General features: G+C 40.2%; 1 protein-coding gene across 1 annotated transcript; it reads left to right on the forward strand.

Moving 5' to 3' along the window:
• Positions 1–221: 221 nt before the first annotated feature.
• LOC145952308 (uncharacterized) lies at positions 222–8081 on the forward strand. Its single transcript, XM_083064648.1, has 5 exons — positions 222–3893; positions 4026–4280; positions 4449–4658; positions 5434–5527; positions 8025–8081. The coding sequence occupies exons 1-5, from the start codon at positions 226–228 to the stop codon at positions 8079–8081; spliced, it is 4284 nt and encodes a 1427-aa protein (XP_082920774.1). The 5' UTR covers positions 222–225.
• Positions 8082–20058: the final 11977 nt, after the last annotated feature.

Genomic DNA, 20058 nt, shown 5'->3' on the forward strand with positions numbered 1-20058 from the left:
AGGTCCATCACTAGCTGGGATGATCTCAAAAGAATGTTTCTGGAGAAATTCTTCCCTGCCTCACGGACCACTGCAATTAGGAAGGATATATCAGGGATCAGACAACTCAGTGGAGAAACCTTGTATGAGTACTGGGAAAGATTCAAGAAATTATGTGCAAGCTGTCCTCACCACCAGATTTCAGAGCAGTTGTTGCTGCAATATTTCTATGAGGGGCTGAATAACATGGAGCGGAGTATGATAGATGCAGCAAGTGGTGGAGCACTTGGTGACATGACCCCAGCTGAAGCCAGGAACTTAATAGAAAAGATGGCCTCCAACTCTCAACAATTCAGTACCAGAAATGACAATGCAATTGTTGTTAGAGGAGTTCATGATGTGGCCACTGATACAAATAAAAAGCTGGAGAGTAAACTTGATGCCTTGGTCAGCCTGGTGAGTCAACTTGCTGCGAATCAAAAGTCAGCATCTGTGGCAAGAGTTTGCGGCCTTTGCACATCAAATGATCATCATACAGATTCGTGTCCATCATTGCAGCAGTCTTCTGATGTTAATGCTCCTCAAGCCTATGCTGCAAATATCTACAATAACAGACCAATGCAGCAGCAGCAACAACAACAAAATTGTGATTTGTCCAGCAACAGATATAATCCAGGATGGAGGAATCATCCTAATCTTAGATGGTCTTCGCAGCAGCAGCAACAACCTTCACCACCATTTCAGAGTTCTGCTGGTCCAAGCAGACCTTATGTGCCTCCACCAGTTCAGCAGCAGCAACAGCAGCAATATCACAGGCAGCAGAATGAAGCTCCTGCACCATCAGCTCCTCAACCTTCTACTTCCGAATCTTCATTGGAGGAGTTAGTGAGGCAGATGACAATTCAAAATATGCAATTCCAGCAAGAGACCAGAGCTTCCATTCAGAGCTTGACCAATCAGATGGGACAGATGGCTACTCAACTTAATCAGGCACAGTCACAAAATTCAGATAAGTTGCCTTCACAGACTGTGCAGAATCCAAGAAATGTGAGTGCCATCACATTGAGGTCCGGGAAACAGATTGACATGCCCACTGTAGTACCTCCACCGCCATCTGCACCTGTACCAGTTCCAGTTCCAACATCTGCATCTGAGCAAAATGATCAACCAGTTGGTGTCAAAAATTTTCATGCAGGTGGACCTTCTTCCAGCACCAGTTCAGATTTGCAGCCTCCTATCCCTCTTCCATTTCCTCCTAAGGTGATTCCAAGCAAAAAAATGGAAGAGGTGGATAAGGAAATCTTGGAGACCTTCAGGAAAGTAGAGGTGAACATACCTTTGCTTGATGCCATAAAGCAAATCCCGAGATATGCAAAATTCCTCAAGGAGCTGTGCACTCATAAAAGGAAGATGAAGGGAAATGAGAGAATCAGCATGGGCAGAAATGTGTCTGCTTTGATAGGTAAATCTGTTCCTCACATTCCTGAAAAATGTAAGGACCCAGGTACTTTCTGCATACCTTGTATTATTGGGAATAACAAATTTGAAAATGCCATGCTTGATCTGGGTGCTTCTATAAATGTCATGCCTCTGTCCATTTTTAAATCTTTGTCTCTTGGTCCTATGCAACCTACGGGTGTGGTGATACAGTTGGCAAATAGAAGTGTTGCCCACCCTACAGGTTTGATTGAGGATGTTTTAGTTCGGGTTGGTGAACTGATTTTCCCTGCCGATTTTTATGTGCTTGATATGGAGGAGGGATTCTCCCATGGATCTGCCCCAATCATTTTAGGCAGACCATTTTTGAAAACAGCCCGAACTAAGATTGATGTGTATGCTGGTACATTATCCATGGAATTTGGTGATAGTATTGTCCATTTTAACATTCTTGATGCCATGAAACATCCATCTGAAAACCATTCTGTTTTTCGTGCTGAGATACTTGATGATATTGTTGATGAGTATTCTTCTAATTTTCATTCTCTGCATGATAAGAAACATTGTTTTCTGTCTGATCTATATACTTCTCTTGCATGCACTGATTCTGATTCTGTTTTTGATTTTGAATCTGTTTCTGTATCAGATTTTGATTCCTGTCCCAAGAATAATTGTGATTTTGTAACTGATTGTGCATATGATGTTTTGGGTGCTGTACCTCTGGATATTATTTCTTTAGAGTCAGAATGCACTAACCATGTTTCAGGAAGTACACGTGAGTCTGACTTGCAGGTTGAGGTACATGCTGTGGAACCCTTAGTTCCTTCCACTGTTCAGCCAGCACCCATTCCAGAATTAAAGCCTCTACCAGAAAACCTCAAGTATGCCTACTTGGAGGATGATGAGAAGTTTCCAGTTATCATTTCCACCTCCCTTGATGCTGTTCAAGAGGAGAAACTGTTGCACGTTCTGAAAAAGCATAAGAAAGCCATCGGTTGGACCCTGGCGGACATCCCTGGTATCAGCCCATCCACTTGCATGCATAGGATACTCTTAGAGGATGGAGCTAAACCAGTCAGACAACCCCAGAGGCGACTCAACCCTGTCATTTTGGATGTAGTGAAGAAGGAGGTGACCAAGCTTCTTCAAGCTGGGATCATTTATCCTATATCAGATAGTCAGTGGGTGAGTCCGGTCCAGGTTGTCCCCAAGAAGACGGGTCTCACTGTTGTGAAAAATGAGAGGGATGAGCTCATTCCCACTAGAGTGCAAAATAGTTGGAGGGTCTGCATCGACTACCGGAGGCTGAATCAAGCAACTAGGAAGGATCACTTTCCTCTGCCCTTCATTGATCAGATGCTTGAGCGTCTGGCAAGTAAATCTCACTACTGTTTTCTTGATGGTTTTTCTGGTTACTTTCAAATCCACATTGCTCCTGAGGATCAAGAGAAAACCACATTCACCTGCCCCTTTGGCACTTTTGCCTATAGGAGGATGCCCTTTGGCCTATGCAATGCCCCTGGTACCTTCCAGCGGTGCATGCTTAGTATCTTTTCTGATTTTCTTGAAAATTGCATAGAGGTGTTTATGGATGATTTCACTGTGTATGGATCCTCTTTTGATACATGTTTGGATAGTCTGGATAAAGTTTTGAATAGGTGCATTGAGACTAACCTTGTTCTTAATTTTGAGAAATGTCATTTCATGGTTGAGCAGGGTATAGTTTTAGGGCATATCATCTCTAGTAGGGGCATTGAGGTAGATCCTGCAAAGATATCTGTTATTTCACAATTGCCTTACCCCTCTTGCGTGCGAGAGGTGCGATCTTTTCTTGGCCATGTAGGTTTCTACAGGCGCTTCATTAAAGACTTCAGCAAGAAGGCCCTTCCACTATCCAATCTACTGCAGAAGGAGGTTGATTTTGTTTTTGATGACAGGTGTAAACAGGCATTTGACTGCCTCAAGGAAGCACTGACCACCACTCCAATCATTCAGGCACCTGATTGGACAGTCCCATTTGAGCTGATGTGTGATGCATCCAATTATGCATTGGGAGCTGTCCTAGCACAGAGAGTTGACAGGTTGCCTCGAGTGATATATTATGCTTCCAGGACTTTGGATGCTGCCCAAGCAAACTACACTACCACAGAGAAAGAGCTTCTTGCCATTGTTTTTGCTCTTGAAAAATTTAGATCTTATTTGCTTGGTTCTCGTGTTATTATCTATACTGACCATGCAGCTCTGAAGTACCTGCTGAAAAAGGCTGAGTCAAAGCCTAGATTGATCAGGTGGATGCTTTGGCTCCAGGAGTTTGACTTGGATATCCGGGACAAGAGTGGAGCTCAAAATTTGGTGGCAGACCATCTCAGCAGAATTAAAAGACCTGAGGATAGTGCTGACATCTTGCCCATCCAGGATAATTTTCCTGATGAAAATTTGTTTATTATTTCTTCTGTTTCTGCTTCTTCTACCCCTTGGTTTGCAAACATTGTTAATTTTTTAGTTGCTTCTGTTTTTCCTCCCTTAGCATCACGAGCTCAAATTGATAAAATTAAGAGTGATGCTAAGCATTATACTTGGGATGACCCCTATTTGTGGAAGTTTTGCAGTGACCAGGTGATTAGGAGATGCATACCAGATAATGAGATTGATTCGGTCCTGCAGTTTTGTCATTCTTCCCCACCAGGTGGCCATCTAGGCATTCAGAGGACAGCTCGCAAGGTGCTTGACTGTGGTTTCTACTGGCCCACGATCTTCAGAGATGCGTGGAAGATTTGTAGCACTTGTGAGCAGTGTCAGCGAGCAGGAGGATCCCTTACATGGAGACAGCAGATGCCTCAGCAGCCCATGCTATTCTGTGAGGTGTTTGATGTCTGGGGTATTGATTTCATGGCTCCCTTTCCTGTTTCTTTTGGATTTTCCTACATTCTTTTAGCTGTTGATTATGTTTCAAAATGGGTGGAAGCCAAACCCACCAGAACTAATGATGCTCGGGTTGTAGTGGATTTTGTTAGATCTCACCTATTTTGCAGGTTTGGAGTACCCAGAGCCATTGTTAGTGATCAAGGAACCCATTTTTGCAACAGATCTATGCAGGCTTTGCTCAAGAAGTATGGGGTAGTGCACAGAATTTCCACACCTTACCACCCCCAAACTAATGGGCAAGCTGAGATTTCAAATAGGGAGATCAAGAGAATCTTAGAGAAGATTGTACAGCCCAACATAAAAGATTGGAGTAACAGGTTGGATGATGCTCTTTGGGCACATAGGACTGCCTACAAAGCACCTATAGGGATGTCTCCTTATCGGGTTGTCTTTGGCAAGGCATGTCATTTACCTGTTGAGATTGAGCATCGGGCCTACTGGGCTGTGAAGACCTGCAACTTCTCCATTGATCAGGCTGGTGAGGAAAGAAAGTTGCAACTGAGTGAGCTGGATGAGATCCGCCTGGAAGCCTATGAGAACTCTAAGTTCTACAAGGAGAAAACCAAGAAGTTCCATGATAGTTTGATAGCTAGAAAGGACTTCACGGTTGGGCAGAAAGTTTTACTGTATAATTCAAGGCTTGGTCTCATGGGTGGTAAGTTGCGTTCTAAGTGGATTGGACCTTTTGTTGTTACTAATGTTTTTCCTTATGGTACAGTTGAGATCAAAAGTGAATCCACAGACAAGAGCTTCAAAGTTAACGGGCACCGTCTGAAACCTTTCCTCAGCAATCCTTCCCTGTTGAATGCAGTTGTAGAGGAGATGTCTCTGCTCGACCCCACTTCCTTTCCACCATCTCCATGACTTAGGGAGTTCTCTTTTCCCCCTCTTTGCACATGTCCCATTCTGTTGATTATTTTAATTGCTTTGATCTTATGATGTGAGCCACATTGGGACAATGTGTGATTTAAGTGTGGGGGGGTGTCTTGTTTAGATGCTTTTAGGGTTTATTTGTCAATTTTGGTTTAGGTTCTATGTTTAGGTGTCATGTACAGTTTTGCATGTTTCTCTTTGATTTCTGGGTTTTGATAGTTTGTGGGCACTTGCTTCACTCTTGGATATGAGTTACTTGATATTCTATGGATTGAAATCCCTGTCTTTCTCTGCTTGGCAATTTGATTATGAGGTTTGAGAGGTTGAATTGAATGTGACAGATTTACCCTATGTGAGGTTTGACCCTTTCTCTGCTCTTTCTTGTGTGTTTTGCCTCTTGATTGCTTGCACAATATCCTTGGCTTGACTCTGTTTGATATTTCTTGGTCCACATGCATGTTTGGAAAGGATTAAGGCATTTTTATTCTGATAAGCCTCTAGCCAAATAAGCCTACCTTGAATTAACCCCTCTGATAACCCCTGCTGAGCCTATTTCCCCTTCTTTGTTTGAACCTCATTACAAGCCTTAAGTGAAAAACCATGATTACCTTAACCTTAGGGAGTTTTGGAGCTTTGGAATTGTTTTGGGAATAAGTTCTTGAATAAGTGTGGGTTTCTCTTTGATTTCTGGGTTTTGGTAGTTTGTGGGCACTTGCTTCACTCTTGGATATGAGTTACTTGATATTCTATGGATTGAAATCCCTGTCTTTCTCTGCTTGGCAATTTGATTATGAGGTTTGAGAGGTTGAATTGAATGTGACAGATTTACCCTATGTGAGGTTTGACCCTTTCTCTGCTCTTTCTTGTGTGTTTTGCCTCTTGATTGCTTGCACAATATCCTTGGCTTGACTCTGTTTGATATTTCTTGGTCCACATGCATGTTTGGAAAGGATTAAGGCATTTTTATTCTGATAAGCCTCTAGCCAAATAAGCCTACCTTGAATTAACCCCTCTGATAACCCCTGCTGAGCCTATTTCCCCTTCTTTGTTTGAACCTCATTACAAGCCTTAAGTGAAAAACCATGATTACCTTAACCTTAGGGAGTTTTGGAGCTTTGGAATTGTTTTGGGAATAAGTTCTTGAATAAGTGTGGGGGTGTGTGTGTATGTTTCATTGGATGATATATATTGGCTAGTTGGTTCTTCATGCTGTATATTTATTTCTCTGCACATCTTATATTAGATTATCTCAAAATTTCGTGTGTACTGTTCATGCTATTAAAAAAAAAATTAAAAAAAAATTAAAAAAAAAAAAACGAAAAAAAAGAGAAATTGTATGAGGCAAAGGGGAAGAGGATTGGTTATTTTAGAGGTCATTAGAGGTTTTCGGTTTGCTTATTATGTTTATTCTTGACTTATCCCCCATTGCTCCTCTGCTTCCTCTGGTTTGTAGTTACTTATCCCATATATTATCTTCTACCCTGTCCTTGGCCTCATTACAACCCTAAAAAGACCTTTTGATCCTCATGTGCATGTGTGTTGAGTGTTGATTTTAGAGGCTTGCCAAGTCTATCTGTTGCTTGTTTTTCATGAGTGCTTTGAGAGTATACAGTTGCCTAGACACTTGAGAGATACAGTGATACAGTGCATCTTGTGAGGTTCTGTTATTTTTGATTCACCTCTTAAGTTGATTGATTGTCTTGCCATGTTTTGAAATGCTTGGATGATTTCCATAAGTATCTGGTTTCTTTGACTCTTTGTGTGTTGCATGTTGCCTATTCCTCTCTTTTCTCAGGATTCAATGAGGATTATGTAACTCTGTCTGTTTGTGTGTTGTTGTTTTTGTTTTCGTTTTTCTCCATGTGGCTCTCTTTGCTATCTTTGGTATCTTTTAAATTGTTCCTTGCTCTACTTTTTGATTTTGCCCAGGAGTGCAAAAGGCTAAGTGTGGGGGAATTTGATGAGTCATTATTTTCCCTTATTTTCTTACCTTTCTGTGCTTATCTTAATCTCTGATTTGTGCTTAATTGTTTATATTCTGCACTGTTTTCTATTTGGGCTTTAATTGGACCGGTAATTCATATTTTAACTAAATTGAATTTTCTGGATCTTATTATCCCAATTTTTATTTTCAGGGCAATTTAATAATTATTTGGGCTTGGAATAAATTTTTGGACTTCAAGAAGATCTGCCACATCACATGCCATGTCACCATTGCACCACTTATACCATATCAGCATTTTATTTTCTTTTTCGTTTATTTTTATTGTATTTTCGGGTCAGACCAGTGGGGGCCCATTTTTTACACTCTATTAGGGTTTTTCTAGGGAAAGGAGCAGCTACCCACATGCAGACTTGATGTGACCACGTTGCTGTCTCTCTTGGAACTTTGTTTTTTTCGTTTTCTGCTGGTGGCTCTTTGTTCTTCACGTTTTCTGGTTGTTTTCTGGTTGATCTTCCTCTTGTATCTGAACATTCACGTTTTGTTATTATTATTCACGTTTTGCTATTATTATTCACGTTTTGTATTTTGTTCCTGCTTCCATTTTCGTTTTCTTCTTCCTCTTCTCTGTTACGTTTTGCTTGCATTGCTGTTGCCACTTTCATGTTTTCTTCTATTTTCGTTTCTGTTGCTATTTTAATGGAGGGCTAAATCCCAGGGTTTGGGCCCTTGGACAGAATGCAATCCTCTGAAAGAGGTTCTCTGTGCGTTGCATTTCTGCTCCGCTTGATCCTCCCTTGTGGGATCTCTGTTCTGAGGCGTTCAACATCTGAGCCATGCTTAATGACTCTGGGTTGTTCACGTTCAGTATCTCAGGTTGCTTAATCCTGGGGAAGGAGGTCTTGCAAGGTTCACGTTTGCTTAATTCGTGTAGTGAGGTCTCATGTTAGTCTTCGCTTAGTTGATTAATCATGGATTGAACAGGATTATGTTTGGACAGATTATTTGTTGTGAACCAAGGAAATCAGAGGTGCATTATGTTCAGGGGTCTGACCTATTTTAATTACTGCAAGTAATCCATACTTCTGCTCGTTTTAATTAACTCGATAATCTGAACCAACCCCCCCCACTGTGTGTTTGAACCTTTGACTGAGACAATTGGTCCTTGGGAGACGACCTAGGAGTCACTTCCTAGTACTACATTAATTTTTTTTTATTTGACCGGGTACGGCCTCGATCACCAGGTAAGGGGAGGCGTGAGAAACCTCGCTCTAGTTATGTGAATGTATATTTGGTAGTGGGATTGACCCCCAATCCTATGTTTGTTGTATGCTCATGTATGAGGGATTTTTTCTCATTGTATCTGTTTCATCTATTTTTTTCTTATATGTTAATTTGAATTTTACATTATAGATAGATTAGATAGAATTCTTTTCTTCTACCTTGTTAACCCAAAGTCATGAGTCATGGTATAGATCAGCTATGTGGCTTCCTATTTCAACAATTTAGGTAACTTATAAAAACGCTCATAACGCAAAGAATATTGAGAAGTATTTCTTTTATATATATAAAATTAGTCCAAAAAATCATAATTGTTATTTCGATACATATTAGTTTACATTGTTCAATTTTATTTTCATATATATATATATATATATATATTATTTCTTAAAAAGAGTTATTGATAGATGTGAAATTTTTTTTTTCATGCTTCTGTTATCTCCTCTCTTGATTCATATTTCTTTTAGTTATGTTAAATTATAGTTTTTTTATAAAAAAAAATTTACTATGCAAAAAAAAAACTTCAATTTTATATTAACTTGTGATTTTATTTATACAAAACTTAATGTTAACTATTACAATAAAGACATTAAAAATTATAAAAGTATTAAATATCTTTATTTACATTCTAGTTTATCTATTCATTAATGAAGAATATAAGATGTTAAAAGATAAATTTTAAAATATTAATACTAAGACAACTAATATTTGTTTAGAATACTTGAGAATATAATTTACGCATACATTATAAGTTTCTAATTTGAACTTATATATATATATATATATATATATATTACTGTTCTTACCGGAGATCTGCTGTAGAGGTGATCCGTCGAGTAAGATTGGTGAGCCTCCTTCACTGGTACACTTGATGCTCCAAGATGGGGGTGGTACCTGCAAAAGAGACTCCGATGCTAAAGTTAGGGTTTGTATGAGTGAATGTCTCGTATAAGTAATGCACGTACCTTAGTGTGGATTAGGATTGCGCTGGGCCTTGGGCCTGAGATCAGTTGTGATATAGTTGGATAACAGATCTCATATGGACCGAGATCTCCTCAGATCAGTTATGATCTGGTTAAGTGACGAGCTGACGTCACGTAGTGCGTATCTGAGGTCGTCATGCGCTACGATGCCGAGCTGGGAGCTCGACCTTGTAGTACGGATAGTACACTAGCTCCCCGAACTCCGAAGACCGTGGGTCGAGGAGTTAAGACCGAGCTCGTCAAGTGGCTATGACCCCTCGCGTACGCGTGCTTGTTGAGATGCCATGTGTCATAACTGGTCATCTCCCGAGAACGTGCAAGTGGCGCGTTAATGGGAGTGATGGTTATGTAATGATGGTTTGCCTTTGTCATAATTGTTTTCAATTAATGTGTCATCTGATGCGTCCCTTGGCTGACATGTGGCGTGACCGTTTTGAATTTGGGAGAAACCCTTTTCTCTCCCTCGCACCTCTTCCCCTTTCACTTTACTCTCTTTCTTGCTTTGGCTTCTCGAGTACGATAGCTCTATTTGCCTTCTTGCTTCCATTCGTCTCCATTTTCATAGTTTCTGTCATCGTTTCCGGTAATCCAGTCGTTGTTAGGGCTATTTTCTGAGGAAGAGTACCAGGTACTTCCTTTTTTCTGTTTTATTTTTCCTTCTTCTCTAGTCTTCTTCGAGTCTTTCTTATTTTTTCCATGGCTGGAGGGAGTGGTGCTGGTTCCTCCATGCCTGCCAAGGGTAAAGGCAAAGCACGAGGCAAGGCGGCGGCTACCAGAACGGCCGCCGCAGGGAAAAAGAAGGAGGTGGTGCCGCTAGGGGACCTCGTTCCAGGTATTCCTGGGTATGACTGGGTTCGGTGTGAGATGGCAGGGGTCCAAAGCGTTTTTCGGTCCTTTCTTGAGGTTAATGGGATAATGAAATCGTGCAGGGTTTGTGACCCTTCCATTTCCCAGATGATCCGACTTGAACCTTGTCAGGTCGGTGAGGGCGTGTACATGGGGAAGTCTACCGACCCTCCCCATTTCTATATGTACCATTGTTTTTTTTAGGGATTTAGGTGTCTGCCTTCCCTTCACTCAGTTCGAGTGTGATTTTTTGAACTTGGTCAACTCGGCCCCTTGCCAGTTGCACCCCAATAGTTGGGGTTTTTTGAGGGTTTTTCAAGTCCTGTGTTCAGTTTTAGGGATAGAGGTGTCCCTTCCCGTCTTTCTTCATTTTTACCAGTTGAAGATAGGCGTTCCGCCATACGGAATACTGTCTCTGAGTGGGAGTAGGGATGGGGGTTTGTTTACTCTCTACTCCCAGTCATACAAAAACTTCAAGCAAGAGTTTTTCCGAGTTGCTCTTGTGAATGTCGACCCCTTGGAGGATGGGGCGTTTTACTTCGGCGGGCTGCCGAAATTCCCTTTCTATTGGTGCCCCAAACCGTCTAGGTTTCATGGGGTGGGCCAATTGAAGCTGACGGCTTCGGAGGCAGCCGCGGTCTAGAACCTCGCAGCGCTTCCTCGTCCGCTGGATTGCAAGCTTGTTTTGTCGCTTGCGAACTCAGCATACAGGGAGAGGGGCCTGGAGAGTGAGTATTTCGCCCTCTTTAGATTGTTAGGGTTTGCAAAACCTTCTTTTGCTGATGTGTTTTGCTTTTTGTGTTTTCAGGCATAATGGGCAAGAACTTGTGGCGTGAGTTGAAACATCGCTACAACGTTACCGAGCTTGAGGTCCCCGAACCTCAAGAGGAAAATGTTTCCCCCCGAAGGTCAACCGAAAAAGAAAGAGGTCGGGGGGACCTCTGCTCCTCGCGAAACAGAGGAGGTTACTTCCAAGGCCGCTGACGCTGATGCGGTGGATCTGACTGGGAGTCCACCGCCCGACGAGGCTGTTCGGGTGGCTACCGAGGAGGCGGCGGTGGCTGCTGAGCCTACTGCTCAGCTTGTCGGGGTGTCCACCAGAGCTGCTGAGCGAGTCGTCGAGACTACTGTGGTGAGTATCTTGCTTATTTGATTTTCCTTCTATCTTTGATGTTGCTTTTCCGCCCTTGAAGGAATTTTTGGTTTCTTGTAGGCAGGTAGTGCTGCCGAAGTGGCGGCTCAGGTTGCTGAGCAAGTCGCCCCCGTTGAGGAGGTGAGTAGTGTATCTTCCCCCTATGTCTTGTTTCTCTGTTTGAGTTTGTCTTTAAAAGGAATGTATACTTTTGCAGGCGAACAAGGCCACCGAGGTCTTGGAGACCCCGAGGTCGGAGGTGCCTGAAGTGGACCCTCCTATTGCTGAGCAAGGGGCGCCTGCTTCCACTGTTGCTGAGGCTCGTGGCGAGGGACTGAGCTCTGAGATCCCGGCGACGATGCCTGTCATGTCTGCGCCTTCCTCTGGTCCATCCCAGGGGCTTCCCAAAGCCGATACATTGCCCACCGGTTCGGGAAAGACCGCTCGGACGTGAGGTTGGATCATGTTAGCGCCTCGGTTGACATAGATTCGTTGTGGAGCGCGGGGGTGACCGCCGAGAAGTTCTTTCCCAAGGGCTCGGTGAGTTCAGAAGATCAAGGGATGATCGAAGAGGCTGGGCCCGTGGAAGGTTTTGACGCGGCCCAGGTCCTTCTGCAGAGGACCATGGCGATTGTGGACCATTGGAAGCATAAATGGTCCAAACAGTAGGAGGATCTGGTTATATTGGGGAGTCGGGTCCAGCCTTTGAGGGAGGAGAACAAGGCTCTGAAGGCGGAGAACCGGGTCCTGAGTGCCGCTCTTGGCAAGGCGAAGATGCAGGGGGCCGAGCTTCAGGCAACGAAAGGCGATCTCGCCAGGGTTTAGAAGTCGCTGGAGATCGCCTTGCGCTCCAACGAGAATTATGCTTCTCAGGTGGGTGAGCTACAGGGGTTCGTTGCCTCGTCCCGAGGTCGGGTGCGATCTTTGGAAGACGAGGTGACGTCTTCCCGAGGCCAGATTCGCTCTTTAGAAGATGAAGTGATGTTTCTGAAGAGCGAGCTGGTGATGGCGACTGAGGAGCGTCTCCATGACGAGGTCGTTCTTGGTAGCAGGGAAGAGGAGATTGCTGCTCAGAAAGTAGACCTTTCGAAGCTGGAGGTAGAGAAGGCGGCGCTGGAGAGGAGACTTGAGGAGGTTGAGCGTTCCATTGTGGTGGAGCATAAAAGGGGTTTCCTCAAGGCTACTCGCCAAGCTAGGCTCCTTGCGCCCGGATTCGACTTCTCCGCCATGCATGTAGAGAAGGTAATCCGCTTCGGGAAGCTGGTCAAGGAGGATGATGTTGAGGATAGCTCTAGTGACAACGCCTCCACCTAGGTCGTTTTTGTTATATTTTTCCTTTACTTGAATTCATGTTTTGAACTCGGTAAACATGGTTATGTATGTACGTATATTTTTCTTTGTCTATTTGCGTTTGCACTTTTCTTTGCCTTTGTCTTGAGGCTTGATTTTTGTTGTTTACGTGTTTTGAGACACACGTTCGATGTCTGTTGTATGCTTTTATACTTGGTGATACTTCACCTTGAGTTGATCGTGCCGAGGTTCGAACGCGACCTCGGTTTTGTCGTTAAGTAGTTTTTTTGTGAAGGTTCGAACTCGACCTTAACCATACCGAGGTTCGAACTCGACCTCAAATTTTTCGTTAAGTAATTTTTGTGAAGGTTCGAACTCGACCTTAATCATACCGAGGTTCGAACTCAACCTCAAATTTTTCGTTGAGTAATTTTTATGAAGGTTCGAACTCGACTTTAATCATACCGAGGTTCGAACTCGACCTCAAATTTTTCGTTAAGTAATTTTTGTGAAGGTTTAAACTCGACCTTAATCATACCGAGGTTCGAAATCGACCTCAAATTTTTCGTTAAGTAATTTTCGCGAAGGTTCGAACTCGACCTTAATCATACCGAGGTTCGAACTCGACCTCAAATTTTTCGTTAAGTAATTTTCGTGAAGGTTCGAACTCGACCTTAATCATACCGAGGTTCGAACTCGGCCTCAAATTTTTCGTTTTAACGTTCGTACTCGACCTCGAATTTATAGCATAATGTATTTTACCAAGGTTCGAACTCGACCTTGGATAAGCGCGTTAAGCATAGAGCATTTTGTGGTAAAATGATGAAGATAAAAGAATGTGAATAGGAGAGAATGAGTTACTTTATTGATGAAAATATGTGCCTCGTTAAAAACCCTCTCAGCCAAAACCCATTTTTCAGTTTTTTGGGACAAAAGACTGAGGCGGAAAAAGAGTGCACAGCTCATTCGTACAAAGTTTAACTAAAATAGAACTTGAGATGCGTAGCATTCCAAGTTCGCGGTATAGGTTTCCCGCTGAGTTCTTCCAGTCTATACGCTCCATTTTCCAAGTCTTCTGTAACTCGGAATGGGCCACCCCAAGTGGGCGCAAGCTTCCCATCTGACGTGTCTTTCCGTGCTTCGCCTAGCAATCGCCACACCAAGTAACCAACTCGGAAAGAGCGAGGTCGCACTCGTGTGTTGTACCTTCGGGAAGCTCAGAGCTTCCAGGCTTCTTCGTGGATTTGAGCATCATCTCTAAGCTCGTCAACCAAGTCGAGGTCGACCGCCAATTCTTGAGCGTTCTGCTCGCTATTGAAAACTTGACGTCGGTGGGATGTGTCTCCGACTTCCACTGGGATCATTGCGTCAGTTCCGTAAGTTAGCCTGTAAGGCGTTTCTTGCGTGGTTGACTGGGGAGTGCAATGATATGCCTAGAGGATGCTGGGAAGTTCGTCGGGCCTTTGTCCTTTGGCGTTCCCTGTGACACCCTCTACCCCAACATAAATATATAGTAATTATATAAAATAAATAAAATAAAATACAATTCTTCAACATAAGACAATCAAATCTCCAACAACATAAGGGTAAAGAGTTCACATTCATAAACTTAATCCAAATAACATGTAGAGAAATTACAAGGAAATGAAACTGAGTTTTTTCAAAATGATTTAATAAAAACAACATCCCAATCTAATCCTATTTATGCACCGATGTCACATGTCCTATCAGAGCAAATCCCAACGTAGAAGCCGAAGCTTCATCACCAACAACCTCAGCCTCATGCTGATAATAACCTGTATGACAGTTAGAGAAAACAACACAAGAGAAAAGGGAGTGAGAAACATCTCACTCTGGCTCACGATGTAGGAACGCACACCAGATAGCTAAACACAAACAATATAGTTACCTCATAGATCAATCAACAATAATAGCTTATCCAATCATCCAAGTCATACAAATAGTAATTTATCATCATTTAATAATAAGAATGCACATGCATGCACACAGACTTCACATTATCATGCATGTGGCGCCAGTAAAACATCACATGGCATATTGCCGCTAGCAATACACGAAGAGTAGTCTAGGAGTACTTGCCGGGTCACACCCTCTGCGCACTCTCACTAGAAGGATATACTACAGAGTCTCGTCGGGATAGCTAAGCCGTGCAAGATACATCCCATGCACACAATGGGCGAGACTGGGACTTCCAAACCGAGTTATCCCCAAGGACTAATCCCCAAAGCTTTTACACTAGGGGGCCTTCTCTGGCGGTGTATTCCATATCGTACCCTTAAAAACATTTTTCCATATGATGCATGTCAACCAAGACTCCATGTTTTTCTCATATCACATTTTCATGTCTCGACACATCTCATCATCACATCTCATTACATTTCATCATCACATTCGCATTATCACATCATATTCACAAATTTCACATAGCACTTTTATTCATATCAGAACTCATCTATTTGCGAAAGTAAACATATACTCATACATCTCATACAACAAGGAATACAACAGAACAATCAGAAGGTAAAATAGAAAATATTATAAATATGCCTGTTTCTCATAGAGTTCCCACAGGAACCCATAGAGTATTCTAATTCATATCAAAACTTGTTTATTTTCAAAATTAGACACATATTTACACTCAACAAATATCAAGAAACACAACAGAAAACTCAGAAGGAAAAACAGAAAACATTTAGAATTTGCCTCTTACAATTATCAATACATTCCCTTAGGGTTTCTCATAGGAACCCATAGATCTCAATTCATACAATTAATTACATATAAGAAAATAATAGGCAAAGCAGATACAATTGGGGAAAACCCCTCATACATAAGCATACAAAAATACAACAAAAACAAATACAGGATTAGGGGCCAATCCCACTACCCAGCATACAATCCCACACCCAGAGCGAGGTTTCTCACTCTCCCCTTACCTGGATGAGCAGAGGATGAATGGTCTTGGTGTGATCTAGATCATTTCTGAGTACTCTTCCTTGGAGCTCTTTGTTTCTCCTCTTTTTTTTTCCCAACCCTTCAGAACGTAAATGAGGTAGATAGGGTTAACGCTACCTGACTCCTTTCTTAAAATTATTCCATTAGGCTGGGTCAACCCAACCTATTTTCCTTCTCTTCTAACCCACTTCTCTTTTTTCTCAAAATAATTAAATAAAATAAATACATGTATGTTATAAAATACTTTTCCTCTATAATAATAATATATTTCTGACCCAAAATATAATAATATAATTTCAATAACAAAATATCATATAAAATCAACATTCTCTTAAAACATATAAATATTTGTTTAAAAATGCTAATAAAAATACTTATATAATACGTACAAAATAATTATCCAAAACAATAATTATTTAAAACGTACAAAATAATATTCCTCTATAATTGTTAAAATAATTATGACCAAATACCATACAATAATAATAATAATAATAATAATAACCTTTTTTGAAAACTGGGGTGTTACAATATTAATAGAAAAATTTGGGATGTTACAATTCTCCTCTCCTTTTAAAAATTTCGTCCCCGAAATTACCTGAGGCAAATAAAAAAAAGATATGTCTCCTGCATTTGACTTTCTAATGTTCCACCTTAGACTTCTGGAATACTACACACGAGTCCACAACTTCCTCTACTCCTCTCTTCACCTTAGACCACCACGCTTCCGCTACGCCACTCTCATACATCCTCCTAAGGTCCTAATCCATCTTAATAGCTCCTAAGTGAATACTAAGCATAGTTTTAAAAATCGGACCGGTCATCGAACCGGTTAAGGTACTGGGTCAGTGGGTCAAAGGTTGAACCAGTGGGTCACTTGTTGAACCGCATGACTCGATTTTTATTTATTTTTATTAAAAAGTATTCATATTAAATATATTTTATACTTATAAATTTTAATAAATTCATATCTTATTTTAAATTTCAATTTTTCTATCTTATTTAAAATTATTTTTATTTTTATTTTGTAAAAAAATACATAAAAAAATTACATGATAACGGTATATTAATACAAATTAAAAATATAAATAATATGTACATATATAATATGCTTGCAATTAATATCATAAAATAATATATGTAATATTTACATAAATATTGCATTATTAAATATATAATTTAAAATTAATAATATACTATAAAAGTTATTTAAGTTGTATATATTGCAAACAAATATATTAGAACAAGTAGTCATTATTATATTTAATAAGACTCCTTGCTTTTTCATTAAGATATTCAATTTTCATTATTATTTTTGTGATTTATGGTCCCTTAAAAAAATTAAAAAAAAAAAAAAAAGTGGTTGAACCGGTTTGACCCACCGGTTCACCGGTTGAACCGGAAAATTGACCGGTTCAATCCAGTTTGAAACGGGTCGACTGCATAACCGATCCAACTTCAGATTCGGACCGGCTGGACCACCGGTTCACGGTCAAACCGGTCCGACCGGCCAGGTCGGTCCGGGTTTTAAAACACTGATACTAAGAGTACTCTTATTACCTTCTTCAAAGATCATTTTGCTTAATTCGGGATTATTAGGCACATAGATTCTATCCTGAAACCACAAAACACCATCAACTTCCACTCGAAAAGGACTATCTATAGCCTTACCAATCCTCTAATCTCATCCATTAATTCACTAGTCACTTTCGACATACTCAATTCAATGCTTCTAAGGGTAAGCTCACAAATCAAGCTTAAATCTCTAAACTCTTCGATCAAATTTAACCTTTAAATCATCAAAACGATAAACGAAAGATCATCCTACTCAAGGCATCTGTCACCACATTGCCTTTACCTAGATAGCAACTGAGATTAAAATCCTAGTCCTTAAGAAATTCCAACTATCTCCTTTGGTCAAAAGATATTTAAGACTCTAACAATCACTAAATACCTCAAGCTTAGAATCATATAGGTAGTGTCCAAATCTTAATGTAATATCATAACCACTAACTCATAGATAAGGTTGTTCCTCTCATGAATTTTCAATTGCCTAGAAACATAAGTTACTATCTTTCCTTCTTGCATCAACAATGCATCCAAATTCATCTTATAAGTACTACTATATACCACAAAAGGCTTACTAAAATCCAATAATATTAACACTAGTCAATCTTGCCTTAAGAGTTGGAACTACTCTCATACTTACTATCCCACATAAAGACAATACTCCTCCTAGTGAATGTAGTTAAGGGCAATGCTATCTTAGAAATTCCTTCAATAAATCTCCAATAATAATAAGCTAACCTCATAAAATTCTTATCTTCACTAACTGGCTTAGATATCTCCCCACTTAAACACAACTTCTACCTGAGACAGATCCATGTTTACCTCAACTAGAATTTACAGGAACTAAAAAACTTCTCATACAATCAAAAATAAAATAAAATAAAATAAGATAAAATAAAATTGTAATACTTAGATAACTTAACATACAACCGTCTTGGATACATCTCCACCCTCAACTACAATATGATCATATCACACCCTAAGATCAATCTCACTAACCACACGACATTCACCAATTGATCCCTAAGGTCATCTATCCACATATCAACATACATACATATTAAATCATATTAGAATACCTACTTTAAACCTTCAAATATACCATCCATAAGCATGTACATGAACAACCTTTACCACATAGCATCATACAACCTTAAACAACCTCTCAATCCATATGAAAACACCCCAAAACATCTTAACAAAATCAATTCTTATCCTTGCATTGCCTAACGATTAAAAATATCATTATACCATACATATCCCTTCAACAACGATCAAAGAAAATGATACCTAGAGATTTATACTCATCCAAATGATCTCAAACCTATCTCAAAAGAAAGCTAATAGAATAAGATACAACTCCTACGAAGACATAAGATTCTAAAAAGATCATCTTCTTAGCTAAAAAATTCAAAAACCGCAGCAGATATATTCAGCGCTTGCAACTAGACCTTTGATCACCAAAGTAGCTATAACTGGAGTTCTAGACCTCCGTTTTACCTGATTCCAGTTCCATTGGAAATATAACGTCCAAGGCTACAACGTTTGTGAAGACCATAAAATCTAAATCTGTCAATATGGTACTCATACTGGCACAACAAAACTGCAGCGAAAATATCCTCTACACCAAACAGCAATAGTATATCAATATATCTAAGCCAACAAAAATATCTCAACCCTTCCAAACTCACACCTTAACTTCATATTCAAGCTTTCCACTACAATCCTAAACCAAAACAACTCACATATTCAGTACAAAAGGCTTAGAAAATAAAATTCACATGCTACCTAAACCATAAAAGGTCAACTTGCAACCATCAAACTCTAGAAATCATCAGCACTTCAATCTCTCCTTAAGAATACCAAAACTTCAATTCTCAACATACATCATCCTTGAATTCAATCGCTACAACTATAGCTTTCAAAAATTCCACCAATCGTAAACTCTTAATACACTAAAAGAAAAATCAATGTCTTACCCAAATCTATGGCCTCAATAGTTCCTATAATATTAGCACAATATCTCGTCTACCACTACTCACACATATGCTTGCAACACAAGCGATATCACTCAACCACTAATTCTTACGTAAGCAAGAAGTATCAAACAAATAAGCAATCATAAGAATGAAGAAGAGCGGCCATAATGGTATTAGCTAACACTATCATGACTATCATTCCTCTAATTACAAAATAACTTAAAAATATCAAACTCAACAATATCAACACAAGAAGAACATCATCATCATCAAAGCAAAACATCATCATAGTACACAACAAACAAGACACAGTCAGAGTACACAACAGAGTCGTGATAAGCACATAACACACACGGTCGATTGGATCGACCTGCTCTGATACCACTTAATGTGACACCCTCTACCCCAATATACATATATAGTAATTATATAAAATAAATAAAATAAAATACAATTCTTCAACATAAGACAATCAAATCTCCAACAACATAAGGGTAAAGAGTTCACATTCATAAACTTAATTCAAATAACATGTAGAGAAATTACAAGGAAATGAAACTGAGTTTTTTCAAAATGATTTAATAAAAACAACATCCCAATCTAATCCTATTTATGCCCCGATGTCACATGTCCTATCAGAGCAAATCCCAACATAGAAGCCTAAGCTTCATCACCAACATCCTTAGCCTCATGCTGATAATAACCTGTATGACAGTTAGAGAAAACAACACAAGAGAAAAAGGAGTGAGAAACATCTCACTCTGGCTCACGGTGTAGGAACGCACACCAGATAGCCAAACACAAACAATACAGTTACCTCTTAGATCAATCAACAATAATAGCTTA

Source organism: Cajanus cajan, chromosome 10 (assembly GCF_000230855.2).
Source record: "Cajanus cajan strain Asha chromosome 10, NIPB_CcT2T_4, whole genome shotgun sequence".
NCBI lineage: Eukaryota > Viridiplantae > Streptophyta > Magnoliopsida > Fabales > Fabaceae > Cajanus > Cajanus cajan.